General features: G+C 38.4%; 1 protein-coding gene across 1 annotated transcript in view; it reads right to left on the bottom strand.

Annotated features, from left to right (window-relative positions):
• Window positions 1-10,184: 10,184 nt before the first annotated feature.
• luzp2 (leucine zipper protein 2) overlaps window positions 10,185-18,900 on the bottom strand; it is a 158,509-nt gene continuing 149,793 nt past the window's right edge. The window contains exons 11-12 of the mRNA XM_085772226.1: window positions 18,792-18,866; window positions 10,185-11,102 (exon numbers count right to left, since the gene is read on the bottom strand). Of these exons, the coding sequence (XP_085628352.1) occupies window positions 10,995-11,102; window positions 18,792-18,866 (183 nt within the window). The 3' untranslated portion in view covers window positions 10,185-10,994. The remainder of the gene's footprint in view (window positions 11,103-18,791; window positions 18,867-18,900) is intronic.

Here is an 18,900-nt window from a genome sequence, read left to right on the forward strand (position 1 = left end):
TTATACCTTGTAACTTTTTTTAACAAAAAAATAAAGTTATTTTCTGTACATGGCACACCAATACACCTTTGTTTGCAAATATCTAACCCTTGCCCTACAGTATAAATATACAGATTTGACCTGAAAATAACCCAATAAAGAAAGGAAATCAAAACATCCACATGCAGCTGCACAGTGAGAAAAGTTAGTTTACATTTTACTTATTGGAAAGAGTTTTTTTTTTTTTTTTCCAAAGTAATTCATAGACTGAGGCAGTTTGGGGCTATGTGTGGTGGCCAAGGAAAGTTCGGCAAAGGGATAGGAGAGACTGAATCCGCCAGCCCTGTGATCAGCAGCTTAGCCAGAGCTGCCTCCCTGCCCCCAGCTCAGCACTGACTCAACAGCGTGTTAGGAGGCGGCTGTTTGATAAAACTTTCTCTTTATTGGACTGTACCAATGAAATATTAAAATAATACTTCCCTGTTTCTGTGAACATAATGTAGTTATTTAAAGAGCCATGGTATTGCTTAAGGTAAAAAATTATATCCTTAAATAATGTAGTATTATTCATTTCCACATACAGCAAGACGTTATGTATTGAACTAAAGGCAGACATCCCCACTGAGGCCTTAAATCCCACTTGAACATCATGTACTGTACTTGTGTGAGGATTTTCTTTTGCTAACTGGCTTGAGAAAAGACATAGAAGCATTTGACCATTACAGTGTTTCTTTCTTCTTCTGTGCAGCAGGTCAGCGAAGGTTACCCCCGGCCACAGCCTGTGTAGGATGCATCTTCATAGTGATGGCGTTAATGAGAGAGTTGACAGTTGATATAAATTTGGGATGGCTCAGGGGTTTAATGAGCAGCTTCACAGCATCTAAGATCGAGGTGTACAATTTTCCACAAAGGCCCTGCATGTGTTATTTGTAAATTATTCAAAAAGTAGAGTTTTAGCTGCAGCCTATTTTCAAACCCAGTCTGCTATTAGTGAAGCACAACATTCATCTAAACTTTAATGGCGCTCTGTTGTTTACCAAGAACATTCTGCCTGCTCGCAGCCAGCGCCTGATTGGAGAACATTTTTACTGGGAGCTGGACCTATTGCTGTGATTTCAGATCACTAAGTTGGCCCCTTTGCATATGAAGAATGCAATTTTACACTTTTTTTTCTCTCACAATGAGAGCTTAATCATAGAGCAGCAAAAGCCAGGTCTAATAACCCTGTTTGTCCAGAGCTGAAACAATGGATTAGTGGAGTGACAGAAAAATTAGCTTCAAGCATTTTGTAGTAAGCATTTTCACATGTGATGATTGGATGATTTTAATTTCCATTTTCACAGATACTGTACGTACATGGTAGTAAACTGTTGAGGCTGATGCATTGTGTATTGGATAAAATATGCAGTTTAAAAGTGAAGTGTTTTCTGACATTTCTTTGGACAAATGAATCACCAGTAAAAAACAAAAACAGCATTTATACCACCTGTATGCTAATAGGGATGTGTTTATCCAGCTTTAAGATTGACTGTTAACTGGAGACATCTCCATCAGCTGCAGCAGCTTTGCCCATCGTTGTAGATGACATGTAAAGCAGAAGTAAGCGGAATATTTGTGTTAATATAAGTCTTAAATAGTTATATCTTCTGACAGCAATCACTTATATAGAGTGTTTGACACGGGTCTGTCAGTCACTCTGCTCTGCTGTAAGCCGAGGAGAAAACTTTCCTTGTATCCTACAACCTTTATCCAATGAGGAGAGAGAACGGCATAAAGGGGCGGTCCTCTCTGTGTGTGCAGCCAAGGGATGTAAACTCGTAAAGTGCACAAATCAACGTTTGTGTTGTGTTGTGTTTATGTTGGACAGGGCCTTAGACTTGTGGTGAGATTCTGATTATTGGAACAGAGGTGCTGCTTCTTGTCTTTATACTTTACTTTATAAAGTAAGTTTGACCACTTGTGTTAGCTACAGCCCATCCGGTCTTTCAGGTAGACTTGTACTTTGGCTGTATATTTTGTGATCTCTTTACTGTTTAATACATTTGCCACTTACAACTGTTTTTTTCTCCAATAAAGAACTTGGTTTTTATCAAAACTGTCCTTCTGTCATCATTTCTGTCTTTAGAAATGCTTATACTGTATGCCCCTGTCTCAGAGCAGCTATTCTGTCCAGTTAAATGCACCTCGTAGGGTGAATGCTTCAGGAGGACGGCGGTTTAGAAAACAACTTTTGTAAACCAGAAATCATACTCATCTCATTGGTATTGATCAAGAGCCCTATCCACCCTGAGCAGATATATTAAGGTCATTCTGAGCTGTGAGGCAGTAAAACCTTGAAAAAGCTTATAAGCTGTGCCAGAGAGCTGCCAATGTGGTGGCAATTCTTTAGTCGCTAAATGAGGTTGATAATTGTCCCACCTTACATAATGTTGATGTATTTCACCTCAGACAGGCGTCTTATGTCCTTAGATCATTACTCCTTTTATCGCCTTGATTTTGTATTTTTTATTTTTTATTTTATCTTGTTATTTTTTCTTCCCTGACCTTGTTGCAAATCACGTCCTTTGTAATAGGTTTAATCACATTAGAGTTTCCTTAATTCTTTGTCACCTTGTCGTGTGTCAAAGGGGAAAAACACATACCCGTGTAAATGCGGCACCAGAAGAGCAGATCTTCTCTAATCTGTCCCTGCGCTCTCTCCACACACCACTTACCGTGTCAGACAAAGTGAAGAGGTTTTTACAGGCTGCAGGTCTCCAAGCAGGAACACGCTGTTCTCCGAGAAGTCTCTGCATAGTCTGTTAAAATAAATGAATTACTGTGTTTGAATGAATACAAACCGCCATCAAAGCTGAGTACTTAACAGCCTGACACACACTGCATATTAATGTTTTTAAAATGCTGTGAAAATGGTAATTACAATTCTATTTATTTTTTCCTTTCATAGCTCATTTGAAAAGAATACTTCATTTTGTGACAGCGGCCATTTGCATTAATTGAGGAAAGTGCTCATCACTTTTTCAAGGATGTTCTTCTTGTTTCTTTTTTTTTTTTTTTTTACCTTTACCGGTCAGCTTTGAAACGTGAGCCCTATAATCAAAATCTGGAAGGCATAATTATAAAACAATGGAAATGAAAAGGGAATGTGGGTGTACATTCTGCTTTTATTGCAATTCAGGTGTTTTGTCTTTATTGTTGTCTCAAAGTTTCCTGCAGGTTAATATTATTTGAGCTCTTGGCTGTGTCCTCATGGTGAATTGACTTTATTTATAGATGGACTTAACTTATATGAAGTGTTTCTGGTCTTAAAAGCCTCCCAAAGCTCTCTACACTACATTCACAGACTCATTCATACTGTGCTTTTACCTACATACTGTATTCTATTTATTTTATTTTATTTTTGGGGGTTTTCTTGCCATACACACACATTCACACACTGTTGACACATTGGGGTCTATTTTGGGTTCAGTATCCCACCATGTGGACTGGAGGAGTCGGGGATCACCCACCTACCTTCTGTTTTCTCTCCACTGCCATTGGCCTGATGAAGAAGACCAGAGACCTCCACTAGTCTCACCCTCACCCTCCCCTGTTACAGTGTAACAGAACTGGGCAATTCCCTGGACTCCTATGCTTGAACACTGCATGTACACCTGCACATACCTCTACTATATTGTACAGCTCTATGTATGTATATATTATGTATCGTTTTTTATTTTGACTTTATATCTAATTGTAGCTACATTCATACTTTTTCTTCACAATCACTTTTTTTTGTTCTTGCACACATACCAAATTCCTTGTAAGAGGAATAACTACTTGGTAATCAAACTATTAATTGTGATTATTGGACGACTGTGGATGTCAATGGATCAGACAAGATTTTGTTTTTTAGTGCAGAGAGGAATAAGAAGAGTACTGTAGGACAGACTAATTTGACATTGCTTCACTGTCCTGACAAGTTCATTAGTGTAAAGCATGATCATTAGTTCATACAGTATGTGTTTGCTCTGAAATCCTGAACAATAACATTAAATGAATCAAAATCCATGTAAGGTCATTTTTTTTGCTGAAAAGGTCAAACTAGACAAGTGTGTCGGGATATTTAATTGACCAGAAGGGCCGATAGCAGAGGGTCTGTAGTGCGACCTTTAGTGTCTCAAAGGATATCATCATCTGAATACAGATTCCACTGAGGGGCAGTGGAATCATTACAATATATCAGATGGTTTTATTTATTTATTTATTTTTTACACATATAACCATCTTGATATAAATCCTTGAATATTTATGTGATCAAAATAAAGCTGTAGATTAAATGTTTTATGATAGATCAAGTGTGTCCTCTACTACCCCTACTTATAACACTCAAAATCATTCACCAGCACAAAAATAATATGAGATAATGACATATGAATATGAGTTACTGTACCGTTACACAATTAACATAATAGACATGACAATGGTTTAAACTGTTCAACAACATTTCTTACAAAATTTTAAAAGTTTGTTAAATTTGTGGATATTTTCATATTCACATGATTTCACATTATTTTTCATCTAAGCCTGTTCTAATCTTTTGTCCTTTTACATGAATCATCTTCCTCATGAAAAAAACAACAACATATAAATAAAAATAAGTTAAGTAATATATTGCCTTTGACACTAGAACCTTGGCTAAGTTAGTAATAAAGGAGTTTTTGTTGTGTATTTTACCTTCTATTCTAGTTAATCTTAGTACGCAGTTTATTTCAGCAACTGTAAAAGAAAAAGTTTGTAAAAAGGTTGAAGGTGAAAGTGTTGAGGACAGCAGCACTGATGTTTCTGTGTGGGCCATAATGATTCTGCAGCACATCAGTGTCACTGCTGAATTTGTAGCATTTGAATTGAATATTGTCCATGAATACAACAGTACAGACATTGTTTGGTGCATTTACGCTGTGTGTGTCATAGATAAGGCTAAAATTTTTACACTCAGCAATTCATAAGGAACAAAAGGCTCATTTTTTCCGCCTCCCTCCATAACACTGGAGCAGACCTTGTCTCTCATGGCAGCAGCAGCTTCTATCAGAATTTCAATGGGAGACAAAGTGGATTCTGACCAATAAAAGGTCATGTACAGCGTGTCGCTTAAAAGCTTGTCAAATCAGAGCAGAGAGGAGAGGCCTCAGCGTTGCGGCACGTTAAACGGCGACTGACCCTGAAAATCTCTTTACCATTTTCCCCTTGACATTAAAGAATGGCGTTAAAAGGAGTTTTAAAGTTGATCAGGAAGTGAGTGTAAGAGGTGGGAAACTGCTGATATTTGCAAAAACAGGGTAGTAGAGACGGATAGAAATGACATCATACGTCAAATAGATGTGGGACAAGATCAAAAAACAGTGTGGTCAGCAAGAGATGGTACTTTAGGCTACACACAGGCTTGATTCTTCACAGTCGTGTCATATTTTACTGTATCGTCTTCACGGCCACGGAGAGGAACTCTGCTTCAAATGTTGTTACTGAGATTTTTCAAATCTGAAAATCATCAGTCAACTCATGAATTAATCAAACTTTAATTGTAGAGCATTTCGTACAGGTTAGTGCACCTCTTCACATGACTGACAAGCTAAAATGAAAGAGCACACATTAAATAAGAGTGGGAAGTGTGATAAAATTGATTTAAAAAGCTGCAATGACCATATCTAATTTTTTATTTATTTTTAAATAATTTTGTCTATGTGGTTTGATAAATGTAGTTTGGTGAATCAAACACATTTAAACACATGGGATAAGGCATTCATATTAATGAATGCTTTTCTAAAGCTGAAGGCTAATGAAGAGATCATGCTCTCCAAACAGACACTAATGAGTCCTCAACAATCAAAGGAGAATATTATAAGTCAAAGTCAGTGCTTATGTGACTGACATCTAACTTCCGTGGTCCTTATTCTGGTCCTCGACACAGCTTTAAAATATCTGCTTAAAGAAACATATCTGTGCTCGCCTCTTGACCCAGGTTTGCTTCCCACCGAATTGATGGGAGCGTAAAGCAGCTCTTCCATCACAACCCTCCACCTCATTAAAATCATTTACTCTCTCAGCGCATTAGCAAGCTGAGCTTTAAGAGCTGTGCATAAAAGAGCAGATGAAGTGGGCAATCTCGACACACTTGTGCGCGCCCTATAAAGATTTTGCAGTCATTCATGTGTGTTTCAATCCGGTATCACCAGCATCAGCAGAAGTTTAAAAAGAAGAGGCAGCTCCAGGCTGTGTAATTAGTGTGAGTGTTTAATTAGGTTTGTGTGTTTAAGCAGTGAGGGGCTATTCCATGTCAGAATGCAAGCGGACCTTTTTCTGTCTGGAAACTTATTTTCCCATCAGTGACTGTGAAACAATGGTGCACACCTCTGACTTCAGATGCAGGAGAATGAAATCATATAAAAATGTCAACTGCAATTCATTATAGGAAATAGGTCTGATGGCAGGCTGTTTACAAAACACAGTCACTAAGAGAAAAAAGTAATTTGGTAACACTTTATTTGATGACTATCTCTATATAACACATTATAACCATAATTATAATGAGTTATAATGCAGTTATAGCACTGTATAACTATCATTATAAACACTCATAAATTATCATAAGACTTTATAACAATAAGCATAACACATTATAGAGCATTATAACTCTATTATAATACTTGATTTTATAAGCCATTATAAAATGCTCTATGATGTGTTATGTTATTATAATGGCTTATAAGGTCAAGTATTATAATAGAGTAATAATGCTCTATAATGTGTTATGCTTATTGTTATAAAGTCTTATGATAATTTATGAGTGTTTATAATGATAATCATACACATGTATAAGCCAATTATAACATATTATAACTATATTTATAATACATTATCGATGTGGGCATTGCTTAGCGAGTTAACAATTATTAACGTATTATAATACCTGACCTTATAAGTCATGATAAAATGCTTTATAGTGTGTTATGATTATTGTTATAAAGCATTATGATCATTTATGAGTGTTTATTATACAATGCTATAACTGCATTATAACTCATTATAAGTATGGTTATAATGCGTTGTAGAGATCATCATCAAATCAAATAAAGTGTTACCAGTAATTCTATATTCTATATATTATATAGCTATAGGAAAAAACGTCTCTTCTCCCGTTAAAAACGGCATAGTCATTGGACACTCTACTATATTATTGAGATTATATACTGTACCATTGTTGGTCTTCTGAAGAACCTGTTTGCACTGAATAAAAGACCTGAGCAAACCTGTGCCTTGCCGTCATGACACCATTTAGCTCTTAAACTGGGCATACAGTACACTGTGATTTTAGAAATCTCATTGTTTAATTCTTATTCACACTGTGCGAGTAAATTGTCCATGATGTAAAGCCAAAGCTCACGATTCATGTGTTCACATTGCACGGTTTGATAGCCATAACCTGAGTACTCATGTTAAAGAGGCCCGATGGCTCTTATGGATCATTAGTCTGGGCCTCTGCATTTCTTTCAAATATTTAAGACGAACGACAAGACAGCACATCTCCACATATTAAGAGCTAAAAACCTGTGATTTCAATAACACTGACACCAAGAATATTTTTAAGTATCAAAAAAAAAAGACAAGAAAAAAAAAATGCAGTTCCCATGGAACAAGACCACAAGGTTGGTACTGCAGGGACTGGTTTCATCCATCTTCATACAGTAAAGCTCCTTTAAAGTCACAGTTCAGCTGTCAACTCTATTTGGAAACTCTGCTCTATTACATCATGATTTGAACTCACCGTGACACCTTCACTTGTCACTGACTTGTCTACTCTGTCCATAGACAAGTGGACTGCGACCATGTTGTTGGTTACAGCAGTAAAAAAATAAGGAGAGTAACATTGACTGAACTTGATATTAAATGCTGTCCCCATCTAAACCCATCAACACATCAGACTGTTGTGAAAGCAGTTTTTATTTTTTTGATGTGGTAATGTTATTGTGAGGCAGGTACATTTTTACAAAGTTGGTAAAAAGCTTTATATCTGTGGATGCGATTTATGTCAAAATGACACCACACATTAGTTTGTCATCATCGTCTCGGTGCTGCTTTCTTTGTTCCCAGGTCTCAATGATGCTTGCTCTCTGAAGGAAGCTTAACAATCTAAAGAGATTCAGCTTCAAACTCAGATACGCTGCGTAATGCCGACAGTGTTCATTTCTTATTGTGTGCATAGAACCACCGTGGACCAATTGCTTTTCTGTGGGTCCTCACAACTTGTAACTCTAGAATGAATTGTGTTAACTTTACAATAGGCGCCGTTTTGCATTCAGACCAAACAGAAAACATTTTCTCAAGAGTGCATTTTAAAGCAGCGCTGGCATCAGCTCCGCTTGAAATGAAATCTGAGTAATTGTCCCCGGAAAATACAACATTTCCACAAGTTGCGCATTGCATACAAAAACCTCAGTGTCACTGAGATCTGTGTACTCCATAACAAGCTTGACCACCTGCCTTTCTCCCCCGCCGCTTTGGCCACTGGCGGCTCGGAGGTTTAATGGCAGCACCTGCACGATCCGCCGTAGGTCTCCACAGCCTGGCGACAGGCTCTTTTGTTTGCTTCTCAGCAAGGCGGAGACCCGAGCTGGAGGAAGCTCTCGAACTTGCAAAAAAAAGATGGATTATGGGCCTCAAAATAGAGCTGTGCACCTGTCGCCTAGCATTTTCCAGCATGGACACTCTTGGATCCAGTGACCGCACCAAATGTCACATGAAGGGGATGCTGAGACCACAAAGCTGCTTAAAGCACTCACTCACTTTCAAAACCCATATGGAGCCACTGAAGTTTTCCACACCCAACAATGGGCTTTTAAAGTATAAAAGAGATATCTGTCAAAATTTGTTTTGAAACGGTGACGGTGATGTGACTGTTGCCATAGCACTCGGTTATGTAGAGCAGCAGGAGTCTGATGGGTATGTTAGGCTGATGAAGATCCTGGAAGGTGATAGTGACTGTATATCTAGATGCTCTTTATTAGCTGTATACACTTTTGTGTGTGGATTAAACAACAGACTGCATTCAGTGTGTTGAATTGGTTTTGTGTGTCTGCTCAGACTTTGGTTTCCTCTTGCCATGTACATAGATAGATGCGCATTGTTGATCCCATTAATCCATGCATTTTCTCCTGCTGTACATTCATTAAGTGAAGTAATTCAACTTTCCTCCCCACCTTTAACACAATTTGAAACCATTTTAACTCACCTCTGCGCCTCCGTTTGTGCCTCACTGGACTAATTTTCTGTTCCACTTCAGGCCACCTCTGAAATCAGTTGTGTGCTCAGCAGCTGAGCTCAGAGCCTGAGTCATATTCGGAGCATCTCGATTCCCAGCAAACATCAGGTGTGAAAACAGCCTTGCAATCATTAGGTGTAACACCAGTAGGATTAAATACAGGCTTGTGATTGAGCAGTAATACTGCTCACAAAGTTGGACACTAGAACAGCAAGGATTATCAATTCATCTATAGGCTGATTGACAGGAAATGAATCAACTATTTTTTCATAATAAATAATTTAAGTTTTTTTTAAGCCAAAGCCCTGGACATTTATTTATTATTTCCAGTTTACAGTATGTAATATCTTTGGATTGATCTGATGACATCATCTTTCACATTTTCATGATCAATCTTTTGACCAATGAAGCAACCAGTGGAAGAAATACTCAGCAGCTCAACTGCTAATTAAAGTGATTGTTAGTTGCAGCCCTAATGGATATACAGTATACTGTAATCTATGACTGTACATGCATGATATAACAGCTGAAAGCTTCCGTTAGACTGATGTCTTTACTTGTGCAGTAAATGCAACCCAGTCAGTAAATGTGTAGAGGCAGCAAATTTGCGATCAATGAGACTGTAATAAACTGTAGACATAACAAGAGATGTGGTGCAGGTCACTGAATACCTCAAGTGCTGGACTTGTAATTTGAAAGGACAAAAGGCCAGGCTGTGAAAATTATATGATGAATAATTGCTGTTTTAGAAAATATGAATTTTCATCTGACCTCGTGTGTATCAGTGTCTCCCTAACAACCTCCTGTGATTGGGGCCAACATGAAATTAATATTCAGAAGGTGTGAGTCGTGATTTGTCTCTGCGCCATGCAACCTCCTTTCCTCTGTTGATCACAAACATGCTTACTCATTTCTTTCCCACAAATAACCATTTATTCTTCACACATTTACTGAAAATTACAGTTTATTGAAAGGACACAGAAAGGTCAGATAACACAGATACATGTAGCTAGGAGTTACTACTCAGTGCATGGCACATTCTCAGGGAGACGACCCATTGTGAGTCTTTGGCTCTTTGCCTCTGGAGTGTTAAAGGCAGGAAGAGTGCTGAAATATTAAATGTTGAACAGTTGGCCAGCCAACTTGAGCCTCTATATTTCAAAATGTGGAGGAGTAAATTAACCTTGCTACAATGAGTGACAAACAATATTCTAAGTTGGGTAGTAGTAGTAGTAGTAATAGTAGTAGTAGGAGTACTTTTTATTTGTCAATTGATTTATACTTATCACAGGATACAGTGTCAGACCTCACCAGTGCAAAGGGATTTTTCTAGAAAGATCACACGATTAGAAAGCAGTGTCCTCACTCAGAAGAAAAGTCAGATAAGTAAACAACAAATGAACAATCATGAAACAAGTTACCAGTGCCATTGCTACCTTTTTAAAAAGAATTTCTAGAATGCATGCCATTTTACTATGGAGGGTTTCAGATGACAGTTTGAAATTCGACAATTCCAGTGTCTCAGCTTTCGCAAACAATGCTGATATGTGTGTGTGTAGTTGTGTGTGTTGTGTGTGCGTGCGTGTATGTGTTTAAAAATGTGTTCATGTGAGTGTGTGAGAGCGCACGTATATTTTTGTGAGAGTGCGCAAGTGTGTGCTCTTAGAAAGATCCTTCAGGCAATGCAGGAGCTCTGCATTCTGGATGATATGCCGTCCGCTCAGTTGTATTTATGTGGCTTTGTCTTTTTGCTGCTGCCTCCCTCTGCCTCCTCGCTGCCGTCTGAGAGCTTTGTGTTGAATTTTCCAGTCTGCGCTTGGCTCCTTTGCTGTTAGGTTCAGAAGATAAAGATTTATAATGAGCAAGACTGACACCATAATATTCCACAGCAGACATATGGTGGTCTATAATCTGAGCAGGAAATGCTCCTAAATATCTCTGTGATACAAAGGAAGAGGAAAAAAGACATTGTTGTTATCCTGGCTTTGTAGTAATCATCAGTTAATAGTAATTAGGCCATTAGAAGATGCTTATTACATTATCTAAACAGGTCACAGACTGCTGGAGAACATTCATAAAACTTTGCGCTGTTTTTTTTCTACATGATTGTTTACTGTGGCATATACATTTACAGAGGATAACAAGCTCAAATATACATGCATAACTTAGTAATTATGCATTTATTAACAGTTATTAACTATGCATGTAATACTACATGTTAAGCTTGATTCAATCTGAATTGAAAAAATCACTTTTAAATACAATATTTTATGCCAGACACAAACACACTCTATAACATTGATAGAAATGACAGCTGTGTGCAGCCACAAAGACAATGTGGTATAAAACATAAACATCTAACCAAGAAAGCTGTTAACTGTTGATAAGTGCTTATAGGCGGGTACATATATGAAAAAAAACCACCTAACCCTAAAAAAATTCTAACAAAAGGTTTCTCAGCTGTTTTTTTATAGTATTAGATGTCCTTAATAACATACTAAAAGTTTACCAAAATTTGACCACTAGAAAGGTGTTATTTTCAAGATGGCGTCCAAGATGGATAGGAAGCCTGAGGAGACACCACAGGTGAATAGGGTAAAATTTTTAACTAACAGATATCACCATGAAACTTCCCAAGTTTATCACTTACATTAAGACTAATATTTTTTGTATTACAAGTTTTGTCAAATTGTATGTTTAAATATGTAAATTAGGCAATATCTCATTAAATATGCGCTAATTTGCATATCCAAAATCTGAACAATGGATAAAAGCCACTTTCAAAATTCTTGTTTTATTTTGTTGACATACTAGAGTCAGAAGTTTTTACAGAGGGGATTTTGGATATCTCTCTTTATCACTCTCTGTAAATGAGAAAATACTGTCACCAGCCCTAAAAATTCAAGTTGGTCGTGTTTTTAGGAGTAAAATGTTGTATAAATCAGGCTATGAATGATATATCAACAATCCCCTCTGTAAAAACCTTCAGAATATAGAAAGGGATCAAACTGGAAGGTTTGGTGTCTGTAAGTGCTGCTGAAGTGGAGATTTCGGGCTCTTATACAACATTTTACTCCTAAAAAACACGACGATATTTGAATTTTTAGGGCTATAGTATTTTCTCATTTACAGAGTGATAAAGAGAGATATCCAAAATCCCCTCTGTAAAAACTTCTGACTCTAGTATGTCAACAAAATAAAACAAGAATTTTGAAAGTGGCTTTTATCCATTGTTCAGATTTTGGATATGCAAATTAGCGCATATTTAATGAGATATTGCCTAATTTACATATTTAAACATACAATTTGACAAAACTTGTAATACAAAAAATATTAGTCTTAATGTAAGTGATAAACTTGGGAAGTTTCATGGTGATATCTGTTAGTTAAAAATTTTACCTTATTCACCTGTGGTGTCTCCTCAGGCTTCCTATCCATCTTGGACGCCATCTTGAAAATAACACCTTTCTAGTGGTCAAACTTTGGTAAACTTTTAGTATGTTATTAAGGACATCTAATACTATAAAAAACAACTGAGAAACCTTTTGTTAGAATTTGTTTAGGGTCAAGTCATATTTGTACCTGACTATTAATAAAGTCATTAAACACCTTAAGAGTGTTTGTCCAGTACTGATATGATGTCTGTGACGCTATTATGAAAGTGATGACAGAACAACATTTATCAAATAAATGAACTGTCAAAAAAGACAAATTATTTAGAAGGGATCATAAAATAAAATAAGGTAATAAAAGGTGATAATTCTACTTGCACCTCAGTGAATGTGTTTTATACACAAACAAGACAATTATCCACTCACAGTGTTTGAATTACGGGGGAGCTAAGGGGAGACGAGCTCTGCTGAAAAGGACAGCAGCTCCCCTGAAAGTCGACTGAGACATTTAGGGGGGGCTTTGAAATATTGTTGATGGTATGCAAGGACAGTAAAGACATGTGTCCTTGGTTGTAAGAGAGAAGAGAAATGACATGAAAGTGATGTGATGTGTGAGAGAGTGACACGTAGGCCTGTGTTGTTCGCTGCAATTCAGGCATTCAGTTCTTAATTTGACTCGCTGATCGGAACCGGTATTTGATTGGCTTTGGGACCTCCTCTGTCAATCAAAATATTGTAAATAAACTGTGAGTGATATGAAATTTTATTTATGCTCTGTCTGTGTTTTATTTATGATTGAAGTGACTCATAGATCTCCTGTTTTAGAGGCTTTTTAATCTGAGGAAAAAACAAAGGAGGGGGGAAAAAGTGATTGACAGATAAATCATCAGTTTACGCAATGACGCAACCAGTGAGTTTTTGGCGCAGAAGGAGGAAAGCAGGAAAACAAAAGGACACTAGCCAACTAAAGTACATAGAAACGTGAAGAGTAAAGCAGCCTAATAATATAGCAATAAGGAGGCCGAGCTCAGGGGTTTCAGGGGACTATCAGCTGCACTGTAACCCCCCAAGGCCAATAACATAGGGCTCCCCCGAAAGTCACTGTTACTGATGTAAGCGCTGGCCTATGGCACTGTTGAAGAGTAGGAGATGAAAAGAGCAATTTAACTTTAGGGACTGCTGAGCTCAGAAGAGGTGTTGTTGTGAACTCTAAAAATAAAGTATAACGAGCACTTTAACACCCAGCTGTGATGCACATATTTTTCTTAAATCAAAAAATTGCATTTTGTAATTTGAGGTCGAGGAGTACAAAGCAATACCATTATTTCTCACAGATTCTGTGGTTAAAACGCAGCAAAACGGTAGACAAATTATCACCACTGTCAAGGAATGAAAAGCATTATGAGTATTTAAAAAAGTGAAAGTGAATATAATCTATTTCGAAAAGATTTAAACAACACTTTTAAGGCTGAAGTAAACAGTTTTTGTAATGTGCTAGGTTTTGAGAACTGTGACTTTGAGAGGAGAAGAGCTGCTAGACTGGGACGAGGCTCAGGAGTCCAGCTGGTGTCCTCGCTGGCTCTGGACAAAATGAGTTGTGCTTGTGGATAAATGCAATTAACCAGCAGGTAAGACAGAGACGCAGCAGTTCTCATGGCTCTGAAGACCGACACTGACAGCAGTTCAGGGCCACGTTCAAACACCGTGCAGATAAAAAGATTGCGTCTTTCGTTTGGGTGATGTGTGTTTCTCTTAACCTGCTGTTTTTCACGAATTCTCTCTAACATTTCAAAGACAAAATCATCGGGCTCCGATGTATCTCATTAATGGAGCACCACCGTCTCTGGGATTTTGAATAATTTAAGTCATTTTTGGCAATGACATGTTTAAGCACTGTGCACAGACTCTAGGAACCAATTCCCAGAGCAAAGCATCTGTTTTGTGTTTACCAATGTCACTTTGTCCATGCCTTAAGGCTTTTGCTAGCTGCTTGCAAATTACTGAGCTGCACATTACTCTGCATGGCAGTGGGTTATAGTGCTATCATGTGGCTTGAAGCTAAAACAAATGAAAAGAGGCAACATGCACCTCCACATTTATCCCATCACTTTGAGGAGAGTGTGACAGTGAACTCTGAATCTGACCGTGCTATTGTGCACTGGGGTAATTGTTCCATACAGAGTACATCTACATCCTGAACTGTGCTGTGTGCTGCATGAGATTCAGTGACTGGGATTTGGTACTCAATGACTTCACCTCCATCTGCAGACTTCATCTCTCACTTAATGCAGTCCTGTGGCTCTCTGCCAGCCACCGTTGCCGCCCACTTTGATCCGGGTTTGGGATTTTCCTTTTCTGTGTGTGTGTCTTATTTATCACCAGCAAACACTCCCATACAGACATCCACAAGTCCATGTCGTCGCTACATCAGGAGGAACTTTGAGTAGCTTTGTCGGCAGCATTGCAACCAATGTCTGCTATGTAAAACAAATGTAAAATATTTCATACTGTATATCATCACTGCATGCTGCTCTGACTTCATTAGACCCATGCTGTCAACCTGTTTTCTGTGGACTCACATCCTGTGTAGAAATCACTGCTCCTGGTGCATGCCATCTAACTAATTAACTGACTGTGCACACAGTCGGTGCGCTCCTTTTGGCATCTATATGACTTTGTTTCCTTTATAATAATTGATGATTTGAACAGCTGTGCATCTGACTCAGATTCTGACTGTCTGGGATTTCTATATTCCAACTGGTGTTTATGTGTTAACACCCACACCTTTTTAACAAGTTCAGGAATATCAGAAAGAAACAAAACGGATATGGGTGTGCTTCAGAGACACGCTTTGTTGTTTGAGTACTGTATGTCCGAATTTGGTGAATGTTATGAAGTTACATTCTTGACTGAAGAGGAAAGAGAGAGAGAAAAAAAAAGAGCTTTAAAGGGGAATTATGCAAGTCCAGTCTCTTTTCTTCTGTTTTGCTAACCCTCCTCTCGGCCATGTGCATTTGTTTACAACGAAGCTGGCGAGAAATTAATCAATAGAGCGGTACATAATGTTATATATCATATATGAGGTTACAACATGTAAATTTGTGTTATCTGTTATAAACAAGAGATTACGGGTAACGTTTGTGCCACGGTGCCACAGCTGGGACACTGGGGCCAGTTGCAAGGTTGGTTTTCGGCCAAGAGATGCTAGGTGGAAGGCCGAGAGCCTCCATTCTCCCTGTAACAAGTTACATGTCATTTATTAAACCATCACAATTTGGCCACTTGAGGCTGGCTCCTAATTTGAGTCAGACCCCATAGATTGGTTTGATACAGCATCCAACTTTACAGCTTAAATAAACATGTTTACAACCAGGAAAATAAAAACATCTTTGCCCAGTAAGAGCTAATTTCCTCCTTCATGATGATGGTACGGGGTGAATTTTTACGAGTCACCTGCTTTAAGTTTAAAGTTAGGTGGCGTCAGGCAATGCCAAGATGTTGATAGCACAGTGGTCTACTCTGAACTTCAAAACCTCTTCAGAAACCTGTGGGTGGCCAAGAATCCAGTGGGTGGATCCTTCATGCCCCGACCCATCCAAAGTCTCATGGCTTGTTGGTGAGCAAACAACACCGACAGAGCCATTTTTAATTAAGTATAGCATAATTCACTTGTAAGTGGCACAACTACAGTAGGGGTCCTAGAACCTCATGCTTCCCCCTAAGGTTTACCTCATTCAAAGTTATGTATAATCAAGGTTGCTAGGCGACAGGAACCTAATGCTGTGTGACACAATGATAATGGCGACACAGCTGCTGGCACACAGTGCAACTGTCTGCTTCCTGTACAGTAAGGCCTTTTACAGTCAACGAAGCCCCTCACCTCTGTGTTTGGGACACAGTTTATGTGTCAAATGAGTAAACACACTGTGGCTTTAAAACTTCCACAGTTTGTTTACCAAGCTGGAGCAAAGTTATTTTCGTCCATGTTGTTGACACTCCAGTGAACATGGCTGATAACTGTTGGTGCTGGTGTGGCAGGCTGCACTTGATCAGGACTCATCGATGAGAGCCTCTTTGTCTGATCAGTCTGCCCCAGGGGACTGAGTGAATAGACAAGTGTTTATTGTACACAACGTCTCAACAAGAAGGTGCAGGTGTTGCTCTGTTTTGTCTTTATCTAAACCTTTTTTTGTGCCGTGCAAAACCGCAGCAGGCGCGGGCCAACGACGGCGGCCTTTTCTTCCTAAAATGTCGGGGCGCAGCGGGACGTGTCACTCAGGTTCTCAGTTTCACAAATCGAACATGAGAACATATAATGAAGGTGGAGCGGTGACAGAAACAGAGGCCACTTTGATGCAGATTGATCCACTGAGAGTGGAATGCAAATCGCTACTAATCAAATTGTTTACTACACCATGAATGGCAAGTGCTGTGCATGAGGGACACCAGCAGGCAGCGGGGAAAAAAAAAAAGAATCGATTGTGGATTTATTGCTGCATCCCAATGTGAAAATTTCCCATTTAATGAGATAAAAACAAAATAATAACACAGAGAGCACCTGAAAAATCATTAGCCCTGCTGAGATTAAAAAAAGAAGGAAAAAGTAGAGAGTAGAAAGGTAATCTCTTTTTGTTATTTGGGTTATTTAGCTTTGTGATAAAAAGAAATTGTAAAAAAAAATTAAAAAGAAAAAGAAAACTTGGAAAATGTAATCACACTCTAGGTTTAAAACAACACACCACTACTGCTAAAATGTGCATTGTTCATTCTATTGTTGTGATTTCTGTGTTTTGTGTGTTGATAGAAAACAGCAAGAAAAGCCTCTGGGAACCACTTTTGACTTCAGTAACATGTAATGCATTATGTAGAACAATTTCACTGCATTAATTCTTAAACAGAGCGCCATTATTTTCTTCGGCTTTTGTATCAGTGACACAGTCCGCTGTTGTATTACACAAAAAAAGCTATTGTCAGACTTTCTCGCTGAATATCTGGCACAAAACACTTCAGCCAAAGTCAAATCTGCCCATTTGTTTGGATCTCCTCTGAAATATTCTCATATTCTTGTGCAAATAGTCTCTGTGTCTAAAAATGGATCGCTGCCACTTGGAATGCGACTCAGTTGCTCAGTTACACAGTATTGCACAGCATTGAAATGAGATGCATTGTTTCGCCATGCCATCTGCCACCGCCAAACAGGTGTGACTCAATTCAATAATATGATGAGGGAGGCAGTTATGCATAGGCTTTGGCAGCGCATTGAATATTGCATATACTATAGGTGATGCTGGCACACTGGAAATTAGATTTTTAGGAGTTTGGTTTTCTTTTATCCAGGATGTCGCAATCTTATCTCTTCATTGCATTCAACTTGCAAAGTTGAGAAATGTAGCTTGGTCATTAGCTGGTACACGGTGTATAGTTCAAAAATCTTCTACAGAGGAGCTGCTTGGAGGATGAGCCACATAATATTTTGTATTTTTCCCAAAATCACATAAAATGGCACATCTTCATATAAAAGCCACAAATCAAAAATTCAAACGCTACAGTGCCAACAAGCATTTCCCAAGGTCTAACTTTGCCCATTATTTTGTGCAGTAGAGCTCCATTGTTGTCAGAAAAAGATGAACAACTAATCAGTGAATCTCACAATTGTTGGATGAAAAGTCTCTTCATTACCATAAACATGATTTGAATCCTCGACCCACGTGATAAACAAGGCTCTAAATACTCATCAGTGCACCAATTTAAGATGACGACAATAATCCACAACAAACACATTATTTACTCCTGTTTCTGAAATGTTTGTGCCTGGTGCTATGGTGAAAAATGAATTGAAATAATGAAATCACACAGGCATAGATTTACAGCCTCAGTATGAATGAATGAGGTTATGTCACAGATGGGGTAGGACAATCAGAAAGTCTCGAGAGACGGATGAACAGAAGGTTAATGTGTTGTTTTCATTTGATTAGTGGACATTAAAAAATCTCATCTTTTACAACTGCTCCCCTTTTAACTGACCGATCATTTCTTGTGGGGCCAAAGAAATAGAGGGAGAATTTACTGAAGAGACAAGTGAAATGTTGAACTATTATTTCCATATAAATTAAAGCGAGGCTCACCTGCTGCTCCTCTGGTAGCTTTTTGCTTTCCAGGGCTGTGTCCTCCGTCTGATTCTGGAAGCAGTTGCCTCCAGTCTGCAGGGGAGAGGAAACGTTGTCTCAGTGCAGT

The sequence above is a fragment of the Trachurus japonicus genome, chromosome 3 (genome assembly GCF_045865225.1).
Source record: "Trachurus japonicus isolate A0001 chromosome 3, Traja_1.0".
NCBI classification, from domain to species: domain Eukaryota; kingdom Metazoa; phylum Chordata; class Actinopteri; order Carangiformes; family Carangidae; genus Trachurus; species Trachurus japonicus.